Source organism: Oncorhynchus mykiss, chromosome Y (genome assembly GCF_013265735.2).
Source record: "Oncorhynchus mykiss isolate Arlee chromosome Y, USDA_OmykA_1.1, whole genome shotgun sequence".
NCBI lineage: Eukaryota > Metazoa > Chordata > Actinopteri > Salmoniformes > Salmonidae > Oncorhynchus > Oncorhynchus mykiss.
Genome location: NC_048593.1, coordinates 33,370,396 through 33,391,150, shown reverse-complemented (window position 1 = coordinate 33,391,150; position 20,755 = coordinate 33,370,396). Strand labels below are relative to the sequence as shown.

At 45.9% G+C, this 20,755-nt stretch overlaps 1 protein-coding gene across 2 annotated transcripts in view; it reads left to right on the top strand.

The window, feature by feature from the left end:
• Window positions 1–765: 765 nt before the first annotated feature.
• Window positions 766–20,755, top strand: part of zgc:100829 (uncharacterized protein LOC445149 homolog) — a 63,676-nt gene continuing 43,686 nt past the window's right edge. Inside the window, exons 1-7 of one of the 2 annotated variants that reach the window (XM_036968303.1) lie at window positions 766–1,190; window positions 2,032–2,321; window positions 6,500–6,650; window positions 7,025–7,142; window positions 11,693–11,731; window positions 11,810–11,851; window positions 16,585–17,602. In XM_036968303.1, coding sequence (XP_036824198.1) covers window positions 2,156–2,321; window positions 6,500–6,650; window positions 7,025–7,142; window positions 11,693–11,731; window positions 11,810–11,851; window positions 16,585–17,602 — 1,534 coding nt within the window. In that variant the 5' untranslated portion in view covers window positions 766–1,190; window positions 2,032–2,155. Of the gene's footprint in view, window positions 1,191–1,888; window positions 2,322–6,499; window positions 6,651–7,024; window positions 7,143–11,692; window positions 11,732–11,809; window positions 11,852–16,584; window positions 17,603–20,755 lie in introns of both variants that reach the window. The other variant, XM_036968302.1, reaches the window with a different exon arrangement.

Here is a 20,755-nt window from a genome sequence, read left to right as displayed (position 1 = left end):
AGATGGCTGTGTGAGTGGTCGCATTAAACAGAGCTCCTGAAAACCTTTTGTTTTTAAACAAGCCCTAATTTGATTTGATAACCTGGAAAAATAACAAATAAACTCCCTGTAATGTTTTCAAATACAACCAGCAGATGGTGCAATTGTTAAAGCAATTTGTTACGCTGCGACGTAAGGGACCTTGAGGAGTGATGCCTCCATAAAGCTGCCTCCGCTGATTTCAGTACAGTGTATATTTGGGAAACAGCAGGTGCCTACTTGCTATCAGAGTTTCCCACCAAAGTAAGTACAGGAAAGCTTTACCACATACAGAAGACTGAATAAACCTACTGCACAATAGTCCATGGTTTGTATTTCAATTACCATTATTGTTTTTTAAATTGAATAATTTTTGGGCTTAACCTATTGATATCATTTTTCTAATCTGATGTGACTAAATCAGATCAATTGCAAATATGATGAAAAAAAAGCTTAATTTACAGGGCTAGGTGTTTGTCCACCAGAGTGTGCTATTTACTTAGATTTGGAAGTGGGGTATTGTATTGATATTGGCATTTCTGAAGACAACTGTAGACTTATCTTATTCTATGTTTTGTTGTGTTTTGGAGTCAAGTGTTTTTTGTTGGTTAGTTTGGTTTTTAGAAAGCGATAGAGAGGTTATACAGGAGTAGTGGAGTGGAGGGGGACTAAGCGGACCAATGATTTTATGGGAGGAGGAGCTGTGTAGTCGGGGGAGGAACTGTGTAGTCAGGGAAGAGGAGTGGTAGAGCTTTAGGGAAAAAAAGAAAAGAGGCTGAGTTTGAGGAGGAGAAATGTGAGGAGTAAAATCACAATGTGCAATTACATTTTTTGAAAAATCTATATTTTTAATAACTATACAATTGGTTGGGCAATAGAAACATGGTTTTCAAACAGCAGCTTGTTTTCATTTATCTCTGCCTAACAGGATGCTGTTACTACATTTACAGCTAGGGTAACTGAGCTCTGTTTCCTGACTTTCTTTTTTTTCACCAAGATAATTAGTGTGTGTGTGTGTGTGTGTGTGTGTGTGTGTTACGGAGAGAGAGTGAGAGACAGTTCATGGAATGCTGTGATGTCATCAGCTCAGTCATACACAAAGGCAAGGAGGAGGACACACAAGCACACTCGCTCGAATAGTTACTCTGCTGTGGAGCATCTGCACCCCCACTGTGAGTACATCCTACTTAAATAACATATCCGTTCTCTCACACATTCTGCTGAATTGTCTATTACAGAATGCCTCTCCTTTTTTCCCCCCACTAAGCGTTGAGTAGAAAGAAACCAATGTGTTTGCCAGCAGTGACAGTTCTCAGTCTCCGGCTACCTTTGTCTCCCTCCAAATGTTGCTTATGCTGTTTCCATTGTTAATATGACCACCATGCCTAGTGAAGTACATTCAGCCCCTCTGCTACAACAGCGTTCTGCTCATGCTGTCCTGGGATGTGACCCTGTAGTTTGGTTACAGCCCAATAACGGCCATGTTGAAATGGAGCAGCTGTCTCTTGGGAGTTTGAAAAAAAGGAAGGGGGGTTGGAAAGGGATGTGTGTGAAGGAGGAGGAAAAAACCCACCCATTCCTTTGGAATCGGTTCCCACCCAGAGTCAGACACTCTCAGAGCCCTGACATGGCTTGAGTGAGGAAACCAGGGTTTGATGGAGGGAAAAATGGATAACTGAGATTACTAAGAAATGAAAAAGAAGACAGTAAGTAGTGACATCTTAAGAGGAGAACAGATAAAGAAAACCAAGGCAAGAAAAACTGTCTAGGATAACTAAAGATAGCAGTAGGATTAGCATACAGTAGGGACTAGGCAGTGCCAATCATCTGCAGTGCAGACAGATGTGATGTAGCATTTTCCCTGAAGCAGAGTCTCCCAGTGATGGCTGCCTGACGAGGGCTGACGACGAATGACGTGTGAGTGTCGAGGGAGGAGGAAGTGTCAGCTCAGAGGACGACAGAGGAAGCAGTCTTCAGCTTGTGTGTGTGTGTGTGTGTGTGTGTTTGTGACAGACGAGCCCCGATCTTCTTCTTCTCCTCATGAGGCTCGTTTAGAAACCAACTCATCTTCAGGAAACTGTTGGCTTAAGGAGTCAGGACAGTACCCCTCCACCTCCAGCCCACCACCGCCGCCACCATGCTGCAGCAGATCTTAAAGGACATGTACATTGACCCAGATGTGTTGGAGGCCCTAAATGAGGACCAGAAAAAGACCCTGTTCCTGAAGATGAGAGAGGAGCAGGTGCGGCGCTGGACAGAACGTGAGGAGAAAGAAGCGGACCATAGGCCAAAGTCAAAGACAGGTACCAGCTCCTCTCACTCACTCCTCTCTACCTTTTCTACTACATCTTCACATACTGGGGCTGACAGGAGCCATAGTACCTATGTGCCAGAAAGTATCATTACCTGCTTCTGAAATAAGCCTACAAACATGTTCCATTGAAACCTACCCACCTGGTCTTTCTGAAGCCAAGTACATTAGACAAGTCTTAGATACAGTGGGGAGAACAAGTATTTGATACACTGCCGATTTTGCAGGTTTTTCTACTTACAAAGCATGTAGAGGTCTGTAATTTTTACCATAGGTACACTTCAACTGTGAGAGACGGAATCTAAAACAGAAATCCAGAAAATCACATTGTATGATTTTAAGTAATTAATTAGCATGTCATTGCATGACATAGTATTTGATCACCTACCAACCAGTAAGAATTCCGGCTCTCACAGACCTGTTAGTTGTTCTTTAAGAAGCCATCCTGTTCTCCACTCATTACCTGTTTGAACTCATTACCTGTATAAAAGTCTTCCAGCATGACAACGACCCGAAACACACAGCCAGGGTAACTAAGGAGTGGCTCCGTAAGAAGCATCTCAAGGTCCTGGAGTGGCCTAACCAGTCTCCAGACCTGAACCCAATAGAAAATCTTTGGAGGGAGCTGAAAGTCCGTATTGCCCAGCGACAGCCCCGAAACCTGAAGGATCTGGAGAAGGTCTGTATGGAGGAGTGGGCCAAAATCCCTGCTGCAGTGTGTGCAAACCTGGTCAAAAACTACAGGAAACGTATGATCTCTGTAATTGCAAACAAAGGTTTCTGTACCAAATATTAAGTTCTGCTTTTCTGATGTATCAAATACTTATGTCATGCAATAAAATGCTAATTAATTACTTAAAAATCATACAATGTGATTTTATGGATTTTGGTTTTAGATTCCGTCTCTCACAGTTGAAGTGTACCTATGATAAAAATGACAGACCTCTACATGCTTTGTAGGTGGGAAAACCTGCAAAATCGGCAGTGTATCAAATACTTGTTCTCCCCACTGTATGTTGGTGTATTTTCTGCTGTGAGCTGCAAGCATGTGGTTTACCTCTGACAGACATCCTGTGATGATGCGTCTACTGAAAACGTTGTCAGTATCAACTGCTGCTTTTTGCAGGCCCTCTGTGTGGGTGTCTGCCTGCAAGGTTATGCACTTTGTTTCAATCAGATGGCATTACCTGTTTTATATTATGCTAAGCAGGCCTGAGAGTAGGTAATGGCTAAAAAGGCTACTTGTGTATTTTGTCAAATGACTACCTGCAGTTACCAGGGTTACCATTTACTGTCATAATAGGAACACTGGAGGCTATGAGGAAGTAGCCCTGCCTTGTGTAGCATCACTGGGGTGAGAGAAAGGAGGAGGTCTTCAACTCGGGTTTCTAGTCATTTCCAGTAACTATTTCTGAAAGAGTAGTCCTACTGCCAGATCAGGATGTGGCCCTGCTATCTCGTTTGAGGAAATTACATACTTACAGCTGACTCGCACACAATTGATTGAATCATTGGTTCAATAATCAATTGTTTTTAAAGGGGCCTTATCAGTGAACATAAAGCCCGTCTTAGTGTAAGACAACAAACATCCGAAACAGGTGCCATGCAGATCTGATACTCAACAACAACAACAACAGAGCAGAATGTCTAATCAGAATATGTCTGATCGTGTGTGTGTGTGTGTGTGTGTGTGTCTGTACAGGGCTTTGCTTTAGATTATTGTGTTCCCAGTGAAGGGAGAGGCCTGATGTCTGGAATGTGTGTGTGTCGGGAAAAGAAAGATAACAGAACAGAGGAACATGCGATAGACAGAAATAGTGGCAGCTAGTGTTTCACAGAGAGTAGACTGTTACTTTCTATGTTAGAGAGGAACTCAACTGTTCTTCTATTGTGTATTTCAGCTGCAATGAAAGGGTCATTACGCACACCGCTACAAACGTAGGCAGGCTGTAATTCTATCCTGAAACTGGTTTAGTGTAAGGCAAAATCTTGCCCGTCTGCATTTTCTTGGTTGCAAGTAGCCAGTCCCTGAGTGGGGAATTTGTGTGGTAATGATGACTCGGTTCACAATGTGCTTTACCTTGACATTCCACAGAAGGAATCTGAGATCACAAGACAAAGCTTATCATGAGAAGATTGAGAGAGAAAGAGAGAGAGACACGCAACAGTGGAGGAAAATGAGTCCATGATGGCTGGCTGTAGGTCACTGTAGCACATGCCAGTTTTTGCATTCATTCTGCTTGACGTGTGAATAGGATCAGGGGAAGTCTGGCTTTGGTGGCAATAGACATTTGACAACAAAGCACTGATTATCGAGCGTCTGAATGTCAGACAGGGAGGAGGGAGAACAGAGGCCTCTATATCGGCTAACAACCATGGCAGCTATTACGACAAGTCAATGGTCCCCCGATACACACTGGGTCGTTCCATGTCACCATCTCAGAATGTTCTGAAATCATTTCTATAGAAACAGATAAGATTAGCATTCCTGCATCATAATATTTTTGAAATATAGTTTGATCACTGCTGTGTAAACACACACACACACACCCTGATACACAGTGCAGTGTTACACACACCACTGGACCATAGGGTTAGAGACATGGAGTTTGGTTGTTATTGGTGTGAAGCAGAAGAAAATATGGGCCTGTTAAAGCGCCGGACCCAGGTGTCTGTGCAAAGCAGGAAGTGACTCCAGGCCCACTGGTCCATGCCTTCCAACAATGAAGTGTGAGCAGAGAAGGAAGCCTGCAGGAGGCATAAGGCCATGTGTGTTAATGGTTTAGTGTTATTCATCTGTTCAGTTATATTTAGGTCATTTAGTTTGGGGTGTATGTAGTTAGTGTGTTGCTGAATGTTTGTCCCTACATTTCTGTAGCATGTGTACATGCGTAATTTGTAACATGTAGGCTTTACAACTGGTATGACAGCTTTGCAGTACATGTTTTGGTGCTCATTCCGAGAGCACAGAGCGTGACAGACTGGTGACGTTTGCTAATGGCAGATGATAGAATGTAGTGCAGGTCGGGCCACCTTATTGCCACAGTAACTAAACCTGTCCTTCCATGAAGGTGCCACAGTATACCGGTTACGGTGCTGTATGTACTACATCGGAAATGGCACTGTTGGCTTTTCAATCTGTTCAATATGTGGAGGAATATGATTGAGGCCTGGCGTTTATGAGGGTCTTTAGAGAGGGGTGTGGTCAGAGTCAAGGGGTGATGTAACAGGAGTATTGTGACAAGGACATGGTTCCGAGAGTCAAGAGGGACACACCCACAAGTCCCACATGCCATTCATGTAAATGTCTTGCGTGTTGAGAAAATTGTCTGGTTTCAAATAAAATACAGTTAAATCAAATGTAATGGTATTTGTCACATGCACCGGATACAACAGGTGTAGACTTCACTGTGAAATACTTACTTAAGAGCCCCTTCCCAACAATGCTGAGTTAAGAAGTATGAACAAGAAATGTCAAATGAAATAGTAAAACAATAAAATAATGGGACTATATACAAGGAGTACGGGTACTGAGTCACTGTGCAGGGGTACGAGGAAGTAGAGGTAATTGAAGTAATATGTACATGTAGTTCAGGGCTTGTCGTCTGGGTTTGCCCCAGGCGGAATGCGGTGCCGTTGCCACAGGATGGGCTGGCAGAACCAGTTAACTGGTCTGCTCTGGAAGGGTGCCTCTCCTTGTTTTCAACCCAAACCCTCAGTTCAGATTCAGAAAACGTTTGTCAATGAGCCAATACATTTTTGCAGCAATCACAATACATACAGTACATACGAAAAACACATCTTTATAAACAACGAGAGAACAGCGAAGGGTATTTACAGTTAAGTAGGCTGAATACGTGCCTCTACTGGTCCTCGACTCTGTGTGTGTGTGTGTGTGTGCGTGTGCGTGTGTGTGCGCTGCTTTATTCCCATGAAGGAACATTTCTCAGCCTTTACCCAAAATGTTGCCATGTCATGCTATTTAAGGATGTGGTGACTTTTCTATTTTTTCCCCATCTCTTCCACTGCAGCCCATAAAAGGAGCCCAGCAATGTCTGTTTACCACAGAAACATAAATATAACAAATCATTGATTTTACTAGTTTGGCAAGAATGTCTCTTCTCTGTTGCTTCCAGTAATATAATTCCAGTGTGTTTTCGTCTCCTGTAGCCAACAGTAAGAAAGTGAGCTGGTTGCTGGGCAGGGACGGCGATGTGGCGGTCATGACGATTGGAGAGGTGGATGAGCTGAAGACCTCCAAACTCATCTGCACTGGGCCTGCGGAAAGAAGAGCACCACCAAGCCTGCACAATAACACACTGTACGGACACCTCAGCACCACAAGCAGGGATTTTACCTACAATTCTGTGGAGCTGTGATAATGGTATCAAATTGAGTGAGAGGTTAGTTTTTGAGTTTGACATTTTCGATCATTCCTTTTTGTTTTTCCTGTCTGTCTCTGCCTGGTCCTGTCTGGTCCTGCCTGGTCCTGCCTGGTCCTGTCTGGTCCTGTCTGTTCCTGCCTGGTCCTGTCTGGTCCTGTCTGGTCCTGTCTGCTCCTGCCTGGTCCTGTCTGGTCCTGCCTGGTCCTGCCTGTTCCTGCCTGTTCCTGCCTGGTCCTGTCTGTTCCTGCCTGGTCCTGTCTGGTCCTGCCTGGTCCTGTCTGTTCCTGCCTGGTCCTGTCTGTCTCTGCAGCCACCAGACAACTTCCCTGAAGAGCAACCTGGTAAACAGACCAGCCTCAGAACCTGTCAGAACTCGGAGAGAGGATCTGCCTCCCAAAACACAGTCAGGGATACAACTCAATTTAAAGGTGAGAGAGAGAGAGAGAGTGTGTGTGTGTGTGTGTGTGTGTGTGTGTGTGTGTGTGTGTGTGGAGGTGACCTTCTTGTTGCTGTCATTAATCTCGGGCACAGGCGAGGGCCAGTGAGACGCACGTTCTCCAGGGAGAGTCATCGCTCAGTGGCCAAATAAATCACACCTAGCTCTCCCTCTCCGGACTCTGATATCCCTTCATCTCTTTTTCCTTTTACTCTTCCTTATTGCCTTCAACAACAGCAAAGACCCTCTCCCTTGATCTTCTCTTTCCAACTCAACCACATCCTATCCATCCTTTCAATCACACCCTCCTCTCTTCTCTCCCTCTATCCCGTCTTTTCAATCACACCCTCCTCTCTTCTCTCCCCCTGTCCTTTCAATCAGACCCTCCTCTCTTCCCTCCCTCTATCCCATCCTTTCAATCACACCCTCCTCTCTTCTCTCCCCCTGTCCTTTCAATCAGACCCTCCTCTCTTCCCTCCCTCTATCCCATCCTTTCAATCACATCCTCCTCTCTTCTCTCCCTCTATCCCGTCTTTTCAATCACACCCTCCTCTCTTCCCTCCGTCTATCCCGTCCTTTCAATCACATTCTCCTCTCTTCCCTCCCTCTATCCCGTCCTTTCAATCACATTCTCCTCTCTTCTCTCCCTCTATCCCGTCCTTTCAATCACACCCTCCTCTCTTCTCTCCCTCTGTCCTTTCAATCACACCCTCCTCTCTTCCCTTCGTCTATCCCGTCCTTTCAATCACATTCTCCTCTCTTCTCTCCCTCTATCCCGTCCTTTCGATCACACCCTCCTCTCTTCTCTCCCTCTGTCCTTTCAATCACACCCTCCTCTCTTCCCTCCGTCTATCCCGTCATTTCAATCACACCCTCGTCTCTTCTCTCCCTCTGTCCTTTCAATCACACCCTCCTCTCTTCCCTCCGTCTATCCCGTCCTTTCAATCACGTTCTCCTCTTCTCTCCCTCTATCCCGTCCTTTCAATCACACCCTCCTCTCTTCTCTCCCTCTGTCCTTTCAATCACACCCTCCACTCTTCCCTCCGTCTATCCCGTCCTTTCAATCACACCCTCCTCTCTTCTCTCCCTCTATCCCATCCTTTCAATCATATTCTCCTCTCTTCTCTCCCTCTATCCTGTCCTTTCAATCACATCCTCCTCTCTTCTCTCCCTCTATCCCGTCCTTTCAATCACATCCTCCTCTCTTCTCTCCCTCTATCCTGTCTTTTCAATCACACCCTCCTCTCTTCCCTCCGTCTAACCCGTCCTTTCAATCACATCCTCGTCTCTTCTCTCCCTCTATCCCGTCCTTTCAATCACATCCTCCTCTCTTCTCTCCCTCTATCCCGTCCTTTCAATCACATCCTCCTCTCTTCTCTCCCTCTGTCCTTTCAATCACATCCTCCTCTCTTCTCTCCCTCTGTCCTTTCAATCACATCCTCGTCTCTTCTCTCCCTCTATCCCGTCCTTTCAATCACACCCTCCTCTCTTCTCTCCCTCTATCCTGTCCTTTCAATCACATCCTCCTCTCTTCTCTCCCTCTATCCCGTCCTTTCAATCACACCCTCCTCTCTTCCCTCCGTCTAACCCGTCCTTTCAATCACATCCTCGTCTCTTCTCTCCCTCTATCCCGTCCTTTCAATCACACCCTCCTCTCTTCCCTCCGTCTAACCCGTCCTTTCAATCACATCCTCGTCTCTTCTCTCCCTCTATCCCGTCCTTTCAATCACATCCTCCTCTCTTCTCTCCCTCTATCCCGTCCTTTCAATCACATCCTCCTCTCTTCTCTCCCTCTGTCCTTTCAATCACATCCTCGTCTCTTCTCTCCCTCTATCCCGTCCTTTCAATCACACCCTCCTCTCTTCTCTCCCTTTATCCCGTCCTTTCAATCACACCCTCCTCTCTTCTCTCCCTCTGTCCTTTCAATCAGACCCTCCTCTCTTCTCTCCCTCTGTCCTTTCAATCACATCCTCGTCTCTTCTCTCCCTTTATCCCGTCCTTTCCATTCTCTCCACTTTTTTGGTCCAATTCTTGTTAATCTCGCTGTCTCGCTCTCTCGCTGCCTCGCTCTCTCCCTGTCTCACTCTCTCGCTGTCTCGCTCTCTCGCTGTCTCGCTCTCTCGCTGTCTCGCTCTCTCGCTCTGTCACGCTCTGTCACGCTCTGTCTGTGTGAGTGTTGTCTGTCTGTCTGTCTGTCTGTCTGTCTGTCTGTCTGTCTGTCTGTCTGTCTGTCTGTGTGTCTGTGTGTCTGTGTGTCTGTGTGTCTGTGTCTCTGTGTCTCTGTGTCTCTGTGAGTCATTCATGTGTGTATATGCCAATTTGTATGTATAAATGAGCTGTTTTAATTAAATGTGTAGGAGGTAGAGGGATTTATTTCATTTTGTGTTATAAATTGAGAAGTGTGGTTGTCACATGTTTTGTGCACAAGTGTGTGTGAAGGAGGGGTTGTTGTTGTGGATGTGGGGGGGTTAACTCCGTTTTCACGCTATCTTAAAAAGAGGGAGAAGATTTCCTGCATTGTCATGGCAACCCTGTGCACATAGCAAGTGCGAGCCAGGGTGGACACTGTCTCACCTGCCCCTGATCCTCCACTCTGTAGAGCACAGTATTGACCATGATCCTCCACTCAGTAGAGCACAGTATAGACCATGATCCTCCACTCTGTAGAGCACAGTATTGACCCTGATCCTCCACTCTGTAGAGCACAGTATTGACCATGATCCTCCACTCTGTAGAGCATAGTATAGACCATGATCCTCCACTCTGTAGAGCACAGTATTGACCCTGATCCTCCACTCTGTAGAGCACAGTATTGACCCTGATCCTCCATTCTGTAGAGCACAGTATTGACCCTGATCCTCCATTCTGTAGAGCACAGTATTGACCATGATCCTCCACTCTGTAGAGCACAGTATTGACCATGATCCTCCACTCTGTAGAGCACAGTATTGACCATGATCCTCCGCTCTGTAGAGCACAGTATTGACCCTGATCCTCCGCTCTGTAGAGCACAGTATTGACCCTGATCCTCCACTCTGTAGAGCACAGTATTGACCATGATCCTCCACTCTGTAGAGCACAGTATTGACCATGACCCTCCACTCTGAGCACAGCATTGACCACTCAGATGTGGCTCCTTCCAGGAACCCACGGCTGATCCTTCAAACATAAGTTCACAAATGTTTATATACTGAACAAAAATATAAACGCAACATGCAACAATTTCAAAGATTTAACTGAGTTACAGTTCATATAAAGAAATCAGTCAGTAATATAAAAACAAATCATTAGGCCCTAATCATGGATTTCACACGCCTGGGAATACAGATGTACATCTGTTGGTCACAGATATATAAAACAAAGAGAAGAAGCTAGTTGCATGGAACAGGAAACCAGTCAGTATCTGGTGTGACCACCATATCACTCATGCAGCGCGACACATCTCCTTCTCATAAAGTTGATCAGGCTGTCGAGTCTGGCCTGTGGAAGGTTGTCCCACGCCTCTTCAATGGCTGTGAGAAGTTGCTGGATATTGGCGGAAACTGGAGCACGAGATCATGCACGTCGATCCATAGCATCCCAAACATGCTCAATGGGTGACATGTCTTGTGAGTATGCAGGACATGGAGGAACCGGGACATTTTCAGCTTCCAGGAATTGTCTACAGGTCCTTGCGACATCGGTATGTGTATTATCATGCTGAAACATGAGGTGATGGTTGCGGATGAATGGCACGACAATGGGCCTCAGGATCTTGTCACGATATGTCTGTGCATTCAAATTGCTGTCAAAAAAATGCAATTGTGTTGATTGTCCATATTTTGTGCCTGCCCATACCATAACCCCACCGCCACCATGGGGCACTCTGTTCACAACGTTGACACCAACAAACCACTCACCCACAAGACGCCATACACATGGTCTGCGGTTGTGAGGCTGGTTGGATGTCCTGACAAATTCTCAAAAACGATGTTGGAGGTGGCTTATGGTAGAGAAATAACATTTATATTCTATGGCACCAGCTCTGGTGGACATTCCTGCAGTCAGTATGCCAACTGCACACTCCCTCAAAACTTGAGACATCTGTGGCATTGTGTTGTGTGACAAAACGGAACATTTTTGAATGGCCTTTTATTGTCCACAGCACAAGGTGCACTTGTGTAATGATCATGCTGTTTTAATGATTATCCTGGCAAAGGAGAAATGCTCGCTAACAGGGATGTAAATACATTTGTGCACATTTTTGAGAATGTTTTGGGGCATACGTACAATTTCTGGGATCTGTTATTACAGTGAAACATGGGAGCAACACTTTACATGTTGCGTATATACGTGTTTTTGTTCTGTGTAGAATAGCCTGAATAAGCACATAAGAAATGAATCTAAATTAAATATGCCTATGTGGTCTTCAGCGTGCTTACATTTTTCTAAGTAAGAATACTGATTCAAAAAATGTCAAACACCTAGCAGGTTCTTGTCAGAAAATGTAAAGTGTGTTTTGAATCTGGCAGCTCAACTGACATGTTCCTGCTTTTCCAACAGGAGAACAGTGAGGAAGTGAAGACATTGCCCCCTCTACAGGTATGTTTGTGTACTGCACGTTACTGTCTGTGTCTTGGCTCTCTCTGTAATGCCTGTGTTTGTGTGTTCAACCCACAGGGGGCAGTGAGAGAGCAGCAGCCACCTGCAGCAGTGGAAAAAGTAAGTATTAGAACGGATTTCTAAGTTTGGGTTCTGTAAAGGGTTTATCTTATACTATTACATTATGAGGGCATTTGTTTTTATGATTCACTTTCTTTTAAAAGTTAGATATACTAGTGTGGTACCTCTTATGATGATTGCATAAACATACATGCTACATTAATTTAACACAGAGTTAAAGGGCCTATCCGGAGTTCAATAACAAGGTGGTCATTCCAGGACTTGTTTTAGTAAACAGCTGAGTGATGGGGCTTGAGACATATAACCACAAATTCATAGACAGAGCTATGGATAGAAGGACTGACCATCCATGATATCAAAATGATAGTTTTAGTCATGTTTTGAGTCTATAAAGTGTTTGTTTACAATAGATTTACTTGGTTTACAAACATTGGAGTAAAATAAGCTTATATTTTGGGCTCCGACAGTTTAAAAAAAAAAGTGTTATTGTCACACAGCGGATAGGTGCAGTGATCTGTGTTGTTTTTACAGGGTCAGCCATAGTAGGCATTTACAGTGGGGCGAAAAAGTATTTAGTCAGCCACCAATTGTGCAAGTTCTCCCACTTAAAAAGATGAGAGAGGCCTGTTATTTTCATCATAGGTACACTTCAACTATGACCTACAAAATTAGAAAAAAAAATCCAGAAAATCACATTGTAGGATTTTTAATGAATTTATTTGTAAATTATGGTGGAAAATAAGTATTTGGTCAATAACAAAAGTTTATCTCAATACTTTGTTGTATACCCTTTGTTGGCAATGACAGAGGTCAAATGTTTTCTGTAAGTCTTCACAAGGTTTTCATACACTGTTGCTGGTATTTTGGCCCATTCCTCCATGCAGATCTCCTCTAGAGCAGTGATGTTTTGGGGCTGTTGCTGGGCAACACGGACTTTCAACTCCCTCCAAAGATTTTCTATGAGGTTGAGATCTGGAGACTGGCTAGGCCACTCCAGGACCTTGAAATGCTTCTTACGAAGCCACTCCTTCGTTGCCCGGGCAGTGTGTTTGGGATCATTGTCGTACTGAAAGACCCAGCCACGTTTCATCTTCAATGCCCTTGCTGATGGAAGGAGGTTTTCACTCAAAATCTCACGATACATGGCCCCATTCATTCTTTCCTTTACACGGATCAGTCGTCCTGGTCCCTTTGCAGAAAAACAGCCCCAAAGCATGATGTTTCCACCCCCATGCTTCACAGTAGGTATGGTGTTCTTTGGATGCAACTCAGCATTGTTTGTCCTCCAAACAAGACGAGTTGAGTTTTTACCAAAAAATAATATTTTGGTTTCATCTGACCATATGACATTCTCCCAATCTTCTTCTGGATCATCCGAATGCTCTCTAGCAAACTTCAGACGGGCCTGGACATGTACTGGCTTAAGCAGGGGGACACGTCTGGCACTGCAGGATTTGAGTCCCTGGCGGCGTAGTGTGTTACTGATGGTAGGCTTTGTTACTTTGGTCCCAGCTCTCTGCAGGTCATTCACTAGGTCCCCCTCGTGTGGTTCTGGGATTTTTGCTCACCGTTCTTGTGATCATTTTGACCCCACGGGGTGAGATCTTGCGTGGAGCCCCAGATCGAGGGAGATTATCAGTGGTCTTGTATGTCTTCCATTTCCTAATAATTGCTCCCACAGTTGATTTCTTCAAACCAAGCTGCTTACCTATTGCAGATTCAGTCTTCCCAGCCTGGTGCAGGTCTACAATTTTGTTTCTGGTGTCCTTTGACAGCTCTTTGGTCTTGGCCATAGTGGAGTTTGGAGTGTGACTGTTTGAGGTTGTGGACAGGTGTCTTTTATACTGATAACAAGTTCAAACAGGTGCCATTAATACAGGTAACGAGGACAGAGGAGCCTCTTAAAGAAGTTGTTACAGGTCTGTGAGAGCCAGAAATCTTGCTTGTTTGTAGGTGACCAAATACTTATTTTCCACCATAATTTGGAAATAAATTCATTAAAAATTATACAATGTGATTTTCTGGATTTTTTTTCTCATTTTGTCTGTCATAGTTGAAGTGTACCTATGATGAAAATTACAGGCCTCTCTCATCTTTTTAAGTGGGAGAACACAATTGGTGGCTGACTAAATACTTTTTTGCCCCACTGTATATGTTATATTCTTCAAGAATATCATTCATTTAGAATTCATTTAGAAGTCCAAAAATGTATGTTGCAACTGAAGATTGCCCCTTTAAGGTATAACGAACGCTATGCACAGTTTCTGAGTAAGGTTGAGTTAGTGCCTGGAAAGGTATTTTATTGTCACTTCCTGAACAGTGATAATCATATCATCTGTGGCATACGATCAATTGTCATGTAAACAGGAAAGCACAATGTTAAACTCCTAGTATTTCTCGCCAGATATGGGGTTGAGAAAGTAACACATTACGGGCTACAGGTAGCCTAGTGGTTAGAGCATTGGGCCAGTAACCAAAAGGTTGCTGGTTCAATTCCCCAAGCCGACAAGGTGAAACATCTGTTGAACTGCCCTTGAGCAAGGCACTTTAATGTAATTTGCTCCAGGGGGGAGGTACTGCTATGGCCGACCCTGTAAAACTGCACATGAACAGTATGTGTGACGACAAATAAAAAGTAGTGGCAGGTTACAGCTTGAAAAGCTATCACGCATTGCTTCTGGACAGTGGCACCGGCCCTCTCTCTAACCTCTCTCTGCCTTTTCTACTGCCTCTCTCTAACCTCTCTCTGCCTTTTCTACTGCCTCTCTCTAACCTCTCTCTGCCTTTTGTACTGCCTCTCTCTAACCGCTCTCTGTCTTTTGTACTGCCTCTCTCTAACCTCTCTCTGCCTTTTGTACTGCCTCTCTCTAACCTCTCTCTCCCTTTTGTACTGCCTCTCTCTAACCTCTCTCTCCTGTCTCTCTAACATCTCTCTCCTGTCTCTCTAACCTCTCTCTCCTGTCTCTCTAACCTGTATCTCTAACCTCTCTCTCCTCACTCTCTAACCTGTATCTCTAACCACTCTCTCCTGTCTCTCTAACCTCTCTCCTGTGTCTCTAACCTCTCTCTACTGTCTCTCTAACCTCTCTAACCTCTCTCTCCTGTCTCTAACCTCTCTAACCCCTCTCTCCTGTCTCTTTAACCTCTCTCTCCTGTCTCTCTAACCTCTCTCTCCTGTCTCTCTAACCTCTCTAACCCCTCTCTCCTGTCTCTCTAACCTCTCTCTCCTGTCTCTCTAACCTCTCTCTCCTGTCTCTCTAACCTCTCTCTCATTGCTCTCTAACCTCTCTCTCCTTGCTCTCTAACCTCTCTCTCCTTTCTCTCTAACCTCTCTCTCCTTTCTCTCTAACCTCTCTCTCCTGTCTCTCTAACCTCTCTAACCCCTCTCTCCTGTCTCTCTAACCTCTCTCTCCTGTCTCTCTAACCTCTCTCTCCTGTCTCTCTAACCTCTCTCTCCTGTCTCTCTAACCTCTCTAACCCTCTCTCCTGTCTCTCTAACCTCTCTCTCCTGTCTCTCCAACCTCTCTCTCATTTCTCTCTAACCTCTCTCTCCTTTCTCTCTAACCTCTCTCTCCTTGCTCTCTAACCTCTCTCTCCTTGCTCTCTAACCTCTCTCTCCTTGCTCTCTAACCTCTCTCTCCTTGCTCTCTAACCTCTCTCTCCTGTCTCTCTAACCTCTCTAACCGCTCTCTCCTGTCTCTATAACCCCTCTCTCCTGTCTCTATAACCTCTCTTTCCTGTCTCTCTAACCTCTCTCTCCTGTCTCTCTAACCTCTCTCTCCTGTCTCTCTAACCTCTCTAACCTCTCTCCCCTGTCTCTCTGTTCAAGCCGTGCCTGGCCTCTCCGTCTCATCCCTATTTCTTTGTCTGTTTGGGGGAGCAGCTGAACTGTAGCGGCCCTCCAGTATGTCCGTCATCACTCTCTACCACAGGTTGCAATGGGACTGGGGTGGGACTGGGGAAAGGGGTTATTTTTAGTGTGTGTGTGTCTGTGTGTGTGTGTGTGTGTGTGTGTGTGTGTGTGTGTGTGTGTGTGTGTGTGTGTGTGTGTGTGTGTGTGTGTGTGTGTGTGTGTGTGTGTGTGTGTGTGTGTGTGTGTGTGTGTGTGTGAACTTACACACACTCCCCTGGAGCAGATGGTTATTAAACTTGATCAGGGAACTGAAACACCAGAGACGAGGAGTGCGTCAGTCACAGATGGATGGGATTGTGGGATTGTCTCCTGAGGTTTGGGCAGGGGAGCTCTCCTTTCCTCTCTTCTCCTAATTCAGCCAAGCTGAACCGCAGGACAAAACTCTCCCTCTATCACTTCATCCTTACCCAAGACTCATCGCAAACATGCCACTGCACGTCTCTGCCCAACCCATGTCAATGTCCCAATGCACAACCCCACACTTTTATTTCATCTGGTTGGACCAAGAGACAGAGATTCTATGTTTTAACAGATTATTTGTTTTGTAGAATTAAGGATTCAGAATTCTTAACATACAACGTAACGTACAAATAGCTCAGTGACTCAGACGTCTGGCAGTGGTTATTTGTGATTGATATTTGTTTGTGAGATCAGGAGAGTGGACTGATTAGGTACTGCTGATGTAGTTGTATTTGGTGCTGTTGCTACAGTGGGGGGGGGGTGTTGATGTCACTGTATATGTCCTGGAAGCATCCCATCAAACCTTCCAGTAACACAAAGACATTTGTTTCAGGTAGAAGAAGTGTTATATATATAAAATGATGCATATGAATCTGACTGTTCTTTCCTGTTCCCCCAGCAGGCTGAGTTGGAGCAGGATGTAGAAGTAGGTGGTCCACAGGAAAATCCAGTCCTCCTGTCCTACAGACCTCACCCCAGAGCTGGCCCTTCCAACCTGAGGCTGGGTACCACACTGTCCTCTATCCCCAAGACCATCACACCGTCCTCTGTACCAAGCTCCACTCCATCCCCTGTCCCCACTGACACACCGTCTCATGTCCCCAAGACCATAACCCCTGTCCCTACCATCACACCGTTTTCTGTCCCCAAAACCATCACACCGCCTGCTTTCCCTAGCATCATAACACCATCCCCTGTAACCAACAGTGTCATACCATCTCCTGTCCCCAGCAGCAGTGTCACACCGTCTCCTGTCCCCAGCAGCAGTGTCATACCATCTCCTGTCCCCAGCAGCAGTGTCACACCATCTCCTGTCCCCAGCAGCAGTGTCATACCGTCTCCTATCCCCAGCAGTAATGCCATCAGAGCTGCTCTAGAAAAGAGCACTGCCAAATCACACGCTTCAGAGAAGACCGTCACACTGTCCCCTGTCCCTAGTTCCATCACACTGTCCCCTGTCCCTAGCCCCATCACACTGTCCCCTGTCCCTAGCCCCATCACACTGTCCTCTGTCCCAAGCAGTGTCAAAACATCTCCTGTCCCCAGTGTCTCACCCTCCCCTGTCCCCAGTACCACTTGGTCCCCTGTCCCCAGTACCACTCGGTCCCCTGTCCCCAGTACCACTCGGTCCCCTGTCCCCAGTACCACTCGGTCCCCTGTCCCCAGTACCACTCGGTCCCCTGTCCCCAGTACCACTCGGTCCCCTGTCCCCAGTACCACTCGGTCCCCTGTCCCTAGCATCTATACACCATCCCCTTTCCACAGGACCGTCACTCCATCCCCTGTGGCTAGCAGCACGGCCATAAGAGAGGCTCTAAAGAAGAGCACCACCAAAACACATGCTCCAGAGAAGAACACTGTCGCACCGCTGTCCGCTTCAACCAGACTCCACCCCCAGGAGACGCCCAGCAGCAGAGGTAAGATAGTAGAGCAGCATGGGTGATTGAGTCCCCTCACATTACAACACTGAGCTGAATATATTGAGATTGTTGTGAATGATTATGGTGGGAGAAACAGATTCTGGCCTCAGAATCCGGAAGCATGTAGACACCAGGGCACCGGCACAGTTTTACTTCACACTTTCATACAATGTTAATGAAGTCATGACAGGCAGTTCTCTTCCCTGCCACCTGGGGGTTATGTGAGAATGGTTATCTGTCTTTGAAGCACTTTCACCTGGTGTGTTGTATAATGGACAGTTCATGGTTCGGCTGCAGACCCTTTCAGTGTAGGTTCTTACTGTGGTTAGTGAGGTGGGTTTATTTCCCAGCCCAGTGTCCTAGCCAACCATTGCCTCAACCCACTGGAGTCTTTATGAACTGGCAGACTAAAAGCAGGCCAGCCTTAGGGGGAGGAAACCAGTGTGATTGTGTCATGGTCACACAGACCCTCCTCTTTCTCCCTCTCCAACATCTCACTCTGTCTCTCCCTCCCTCTCCAACATATCTCTCTCCCTCCCTCCCTCCCTCCCTCCCTCCCTCCCTCCCTCCCTCCCTCCCTCCCTCCCTCCCTCCCTCCCTCCCCTTGTCTAGTTTTCCACAGTCCCTATAACATGACTTGTATCAGTGTATGATTGTGATAAGATATCTAATGTCTCTGCCCCTCACATATAGTTTTCATGGCTTTGCCCTTGTAGCTTAACTATGTTTCTTGTTGCAAGAAATGAGTTCATCTGATCAGGAAAAGGCTCGTAGTTTTGATAAGCTGCCCGCATCCCTGGCCCAGTTCACAAACCAGACCGACAGACAGGGGAGCTAGACCAGCACCACCCAGTGGAAGACTGATCACACTGCAGCCAGTCCTCCACCGGACATAGTAGGGGGAAAAAGTCAGCATCTATAGTCTCCCCGGGCTGGATATATACTAACCTTACAACGAGGTGAATGATTGTGTTTATTTGTCTTGGCTGAGGTACCTGTAATTCAGGTAATTCAGTACTTACCAGCATTTGTAACTTGAGTATGGCTCGTGCCATGAAGTGCTTTGAAAGGCTGGTCATGGCTCAAATCAACACCATTATCCCAGAAACCATAGACCCACTCCAATCTGCATACCGCCCCAACAGATCCACAAATTATGCAATCTCTATTGCACTCCACACTGCCCTTTCACACCTGGACAAAAGGAACACTTATGTGAGAATGCTATTAATTGACTACAGCTCAGCGTTCAATACCATAGTGCCCTCAAAGCTCATCAATAAACTAAGGACCCTGGGACTAAACACCTCCCTCTGCTACTGGATCCTGAACTTCCTGACAACATATACGCCACGCTGATCCTCAACACAGGGGCCCCTCAGGGGTGCGTGCTCAGCCCCCTCCAGTAATCTCTGTTCACTCATGACTGCACGGCCAGGCACGACTCCAACAACATCATTAAATTTGCCGATGACACAACAGTGGTTGGCCTGATCACCGACAACAACGAGACAGCCTATAGGGAGGAGGTCAAAGACCTGGCCGTGTGGTGCCAGGACAACAACCTCTCCCTCAACGTGATCAAGACAAAGGAGATGATTGTGGACTACAGGAAAAAGAGGACTGAGCATGAACCCATTCTCATCGATGGAGCTGCAGTGGAGCAGGTTGAGAGCTTCAAGTTCCTTGGTGTCCACATCACCAACAAACTAACATGGTCCAAGCACACCAAGACAGTTGTGAAGCGGGCATGACAAAACCTATTCGCCATCAGGACAATAAAAATATTTGTCATGGGGTCCTCAGAAGGTTCTACAGCTGCACCATCGAGAGCATCCTGGTTGCATCACTGCCTGGTATGGCAACTGCTCGGCCTCCGACCACAAGGCACTACAGAGGGTAGTGCGAATGGCCCAGTACATCACTGGGGCCATTCAAGCTTCCTGCCATCCAGGACCTCTATACCAGGCGGTGTCAGAGGAAGGACCTAAAAATTGTCATACTCCTGCCAGCCTAGTCTTAGACTATTCTCTCTGCTACCGCACAGCAAGCGGTACTGGAGTGCCAAGGCCAGGTCCAAGAGGCTTCTAAACAGCTTCTAACCCCAAGCCAAACGACTCCTGAACATCTAGTAAAATGGCTACACAGACTATTAGCATTTCCCCCCCCCCCTCTCCACACCACTCTCTCTTGTCATCTATGCATACTCACTTTAATAACTCTACCTAGCTTTACAGCTGAAGTCAGAAGTTTACATACACCTTAGCCAAATACATTTAAACAAAGTTTTTCACAATTCCTGACATTTCATCCTAGTAAAAATACCCTGTCTTAGGTCAGTTAGGATCACCACTTTATTTTAAGAATGTGAAATGTCAGAATAATAGTAGAGAGAATGATTTATTTCAGCTTTTATTTCTTCCATCACATTCCCAGTGAGTTAGAAGTTTACATACACTCAATTAGTATTTGGGTGCATTGCCTTTAAATTGTTTAACTTGGGTCAAACATTTCGGATAGCCTTCCACAAGCTTCCCACAATAAGTTTGGTGAATTTTGGCCCACTCCTCCTGACAGTGCTGGTGTAACTGAGTCAGGCTTGTAGGCCTCCTTGCTCGCACACACCTTCTCAGTTCTGACCACACATTTTCTATAGGATTGAGGTCAGGGCTTTATCATGGCCACTCCAATACCTTGACTTTGTTGACCTTAAGCCATTTTGCAACAACTTTGGAAGTATGCTTGGGGTCATTGTCCATTTGGAAGACCCATTTGCGACCAAGTTTAACTTCCTGACTGATGTCTTGAGATGTTGCTTGAATATATCCACATCATTTTCCGCCCTCATGATGCCATCTATTTTCTGAAGTGTACCAGTCACTCCTGCAGCAAAACACCCCCACAACATGATGCTGCCACCCCCGTGCTTCATGGTTGGGATGGTGTTCTTTGGCTTGCAAGCCTCACCCTTTTTCCTCCAAACATAACGATGGTCATTATAGCCAAAAAGTTATATTTTTGTTTCATCAGACCAGAGGTAATTTCTCCAAAAAGTACGATCTTTGTCCCCATGTGCAGTTGCAAACCGTAGTCTGGCTTTTTTATGGCGGTTTTGGAGCAGTGGCTTCTTCCTTGCCTTTCAGGTTCTGT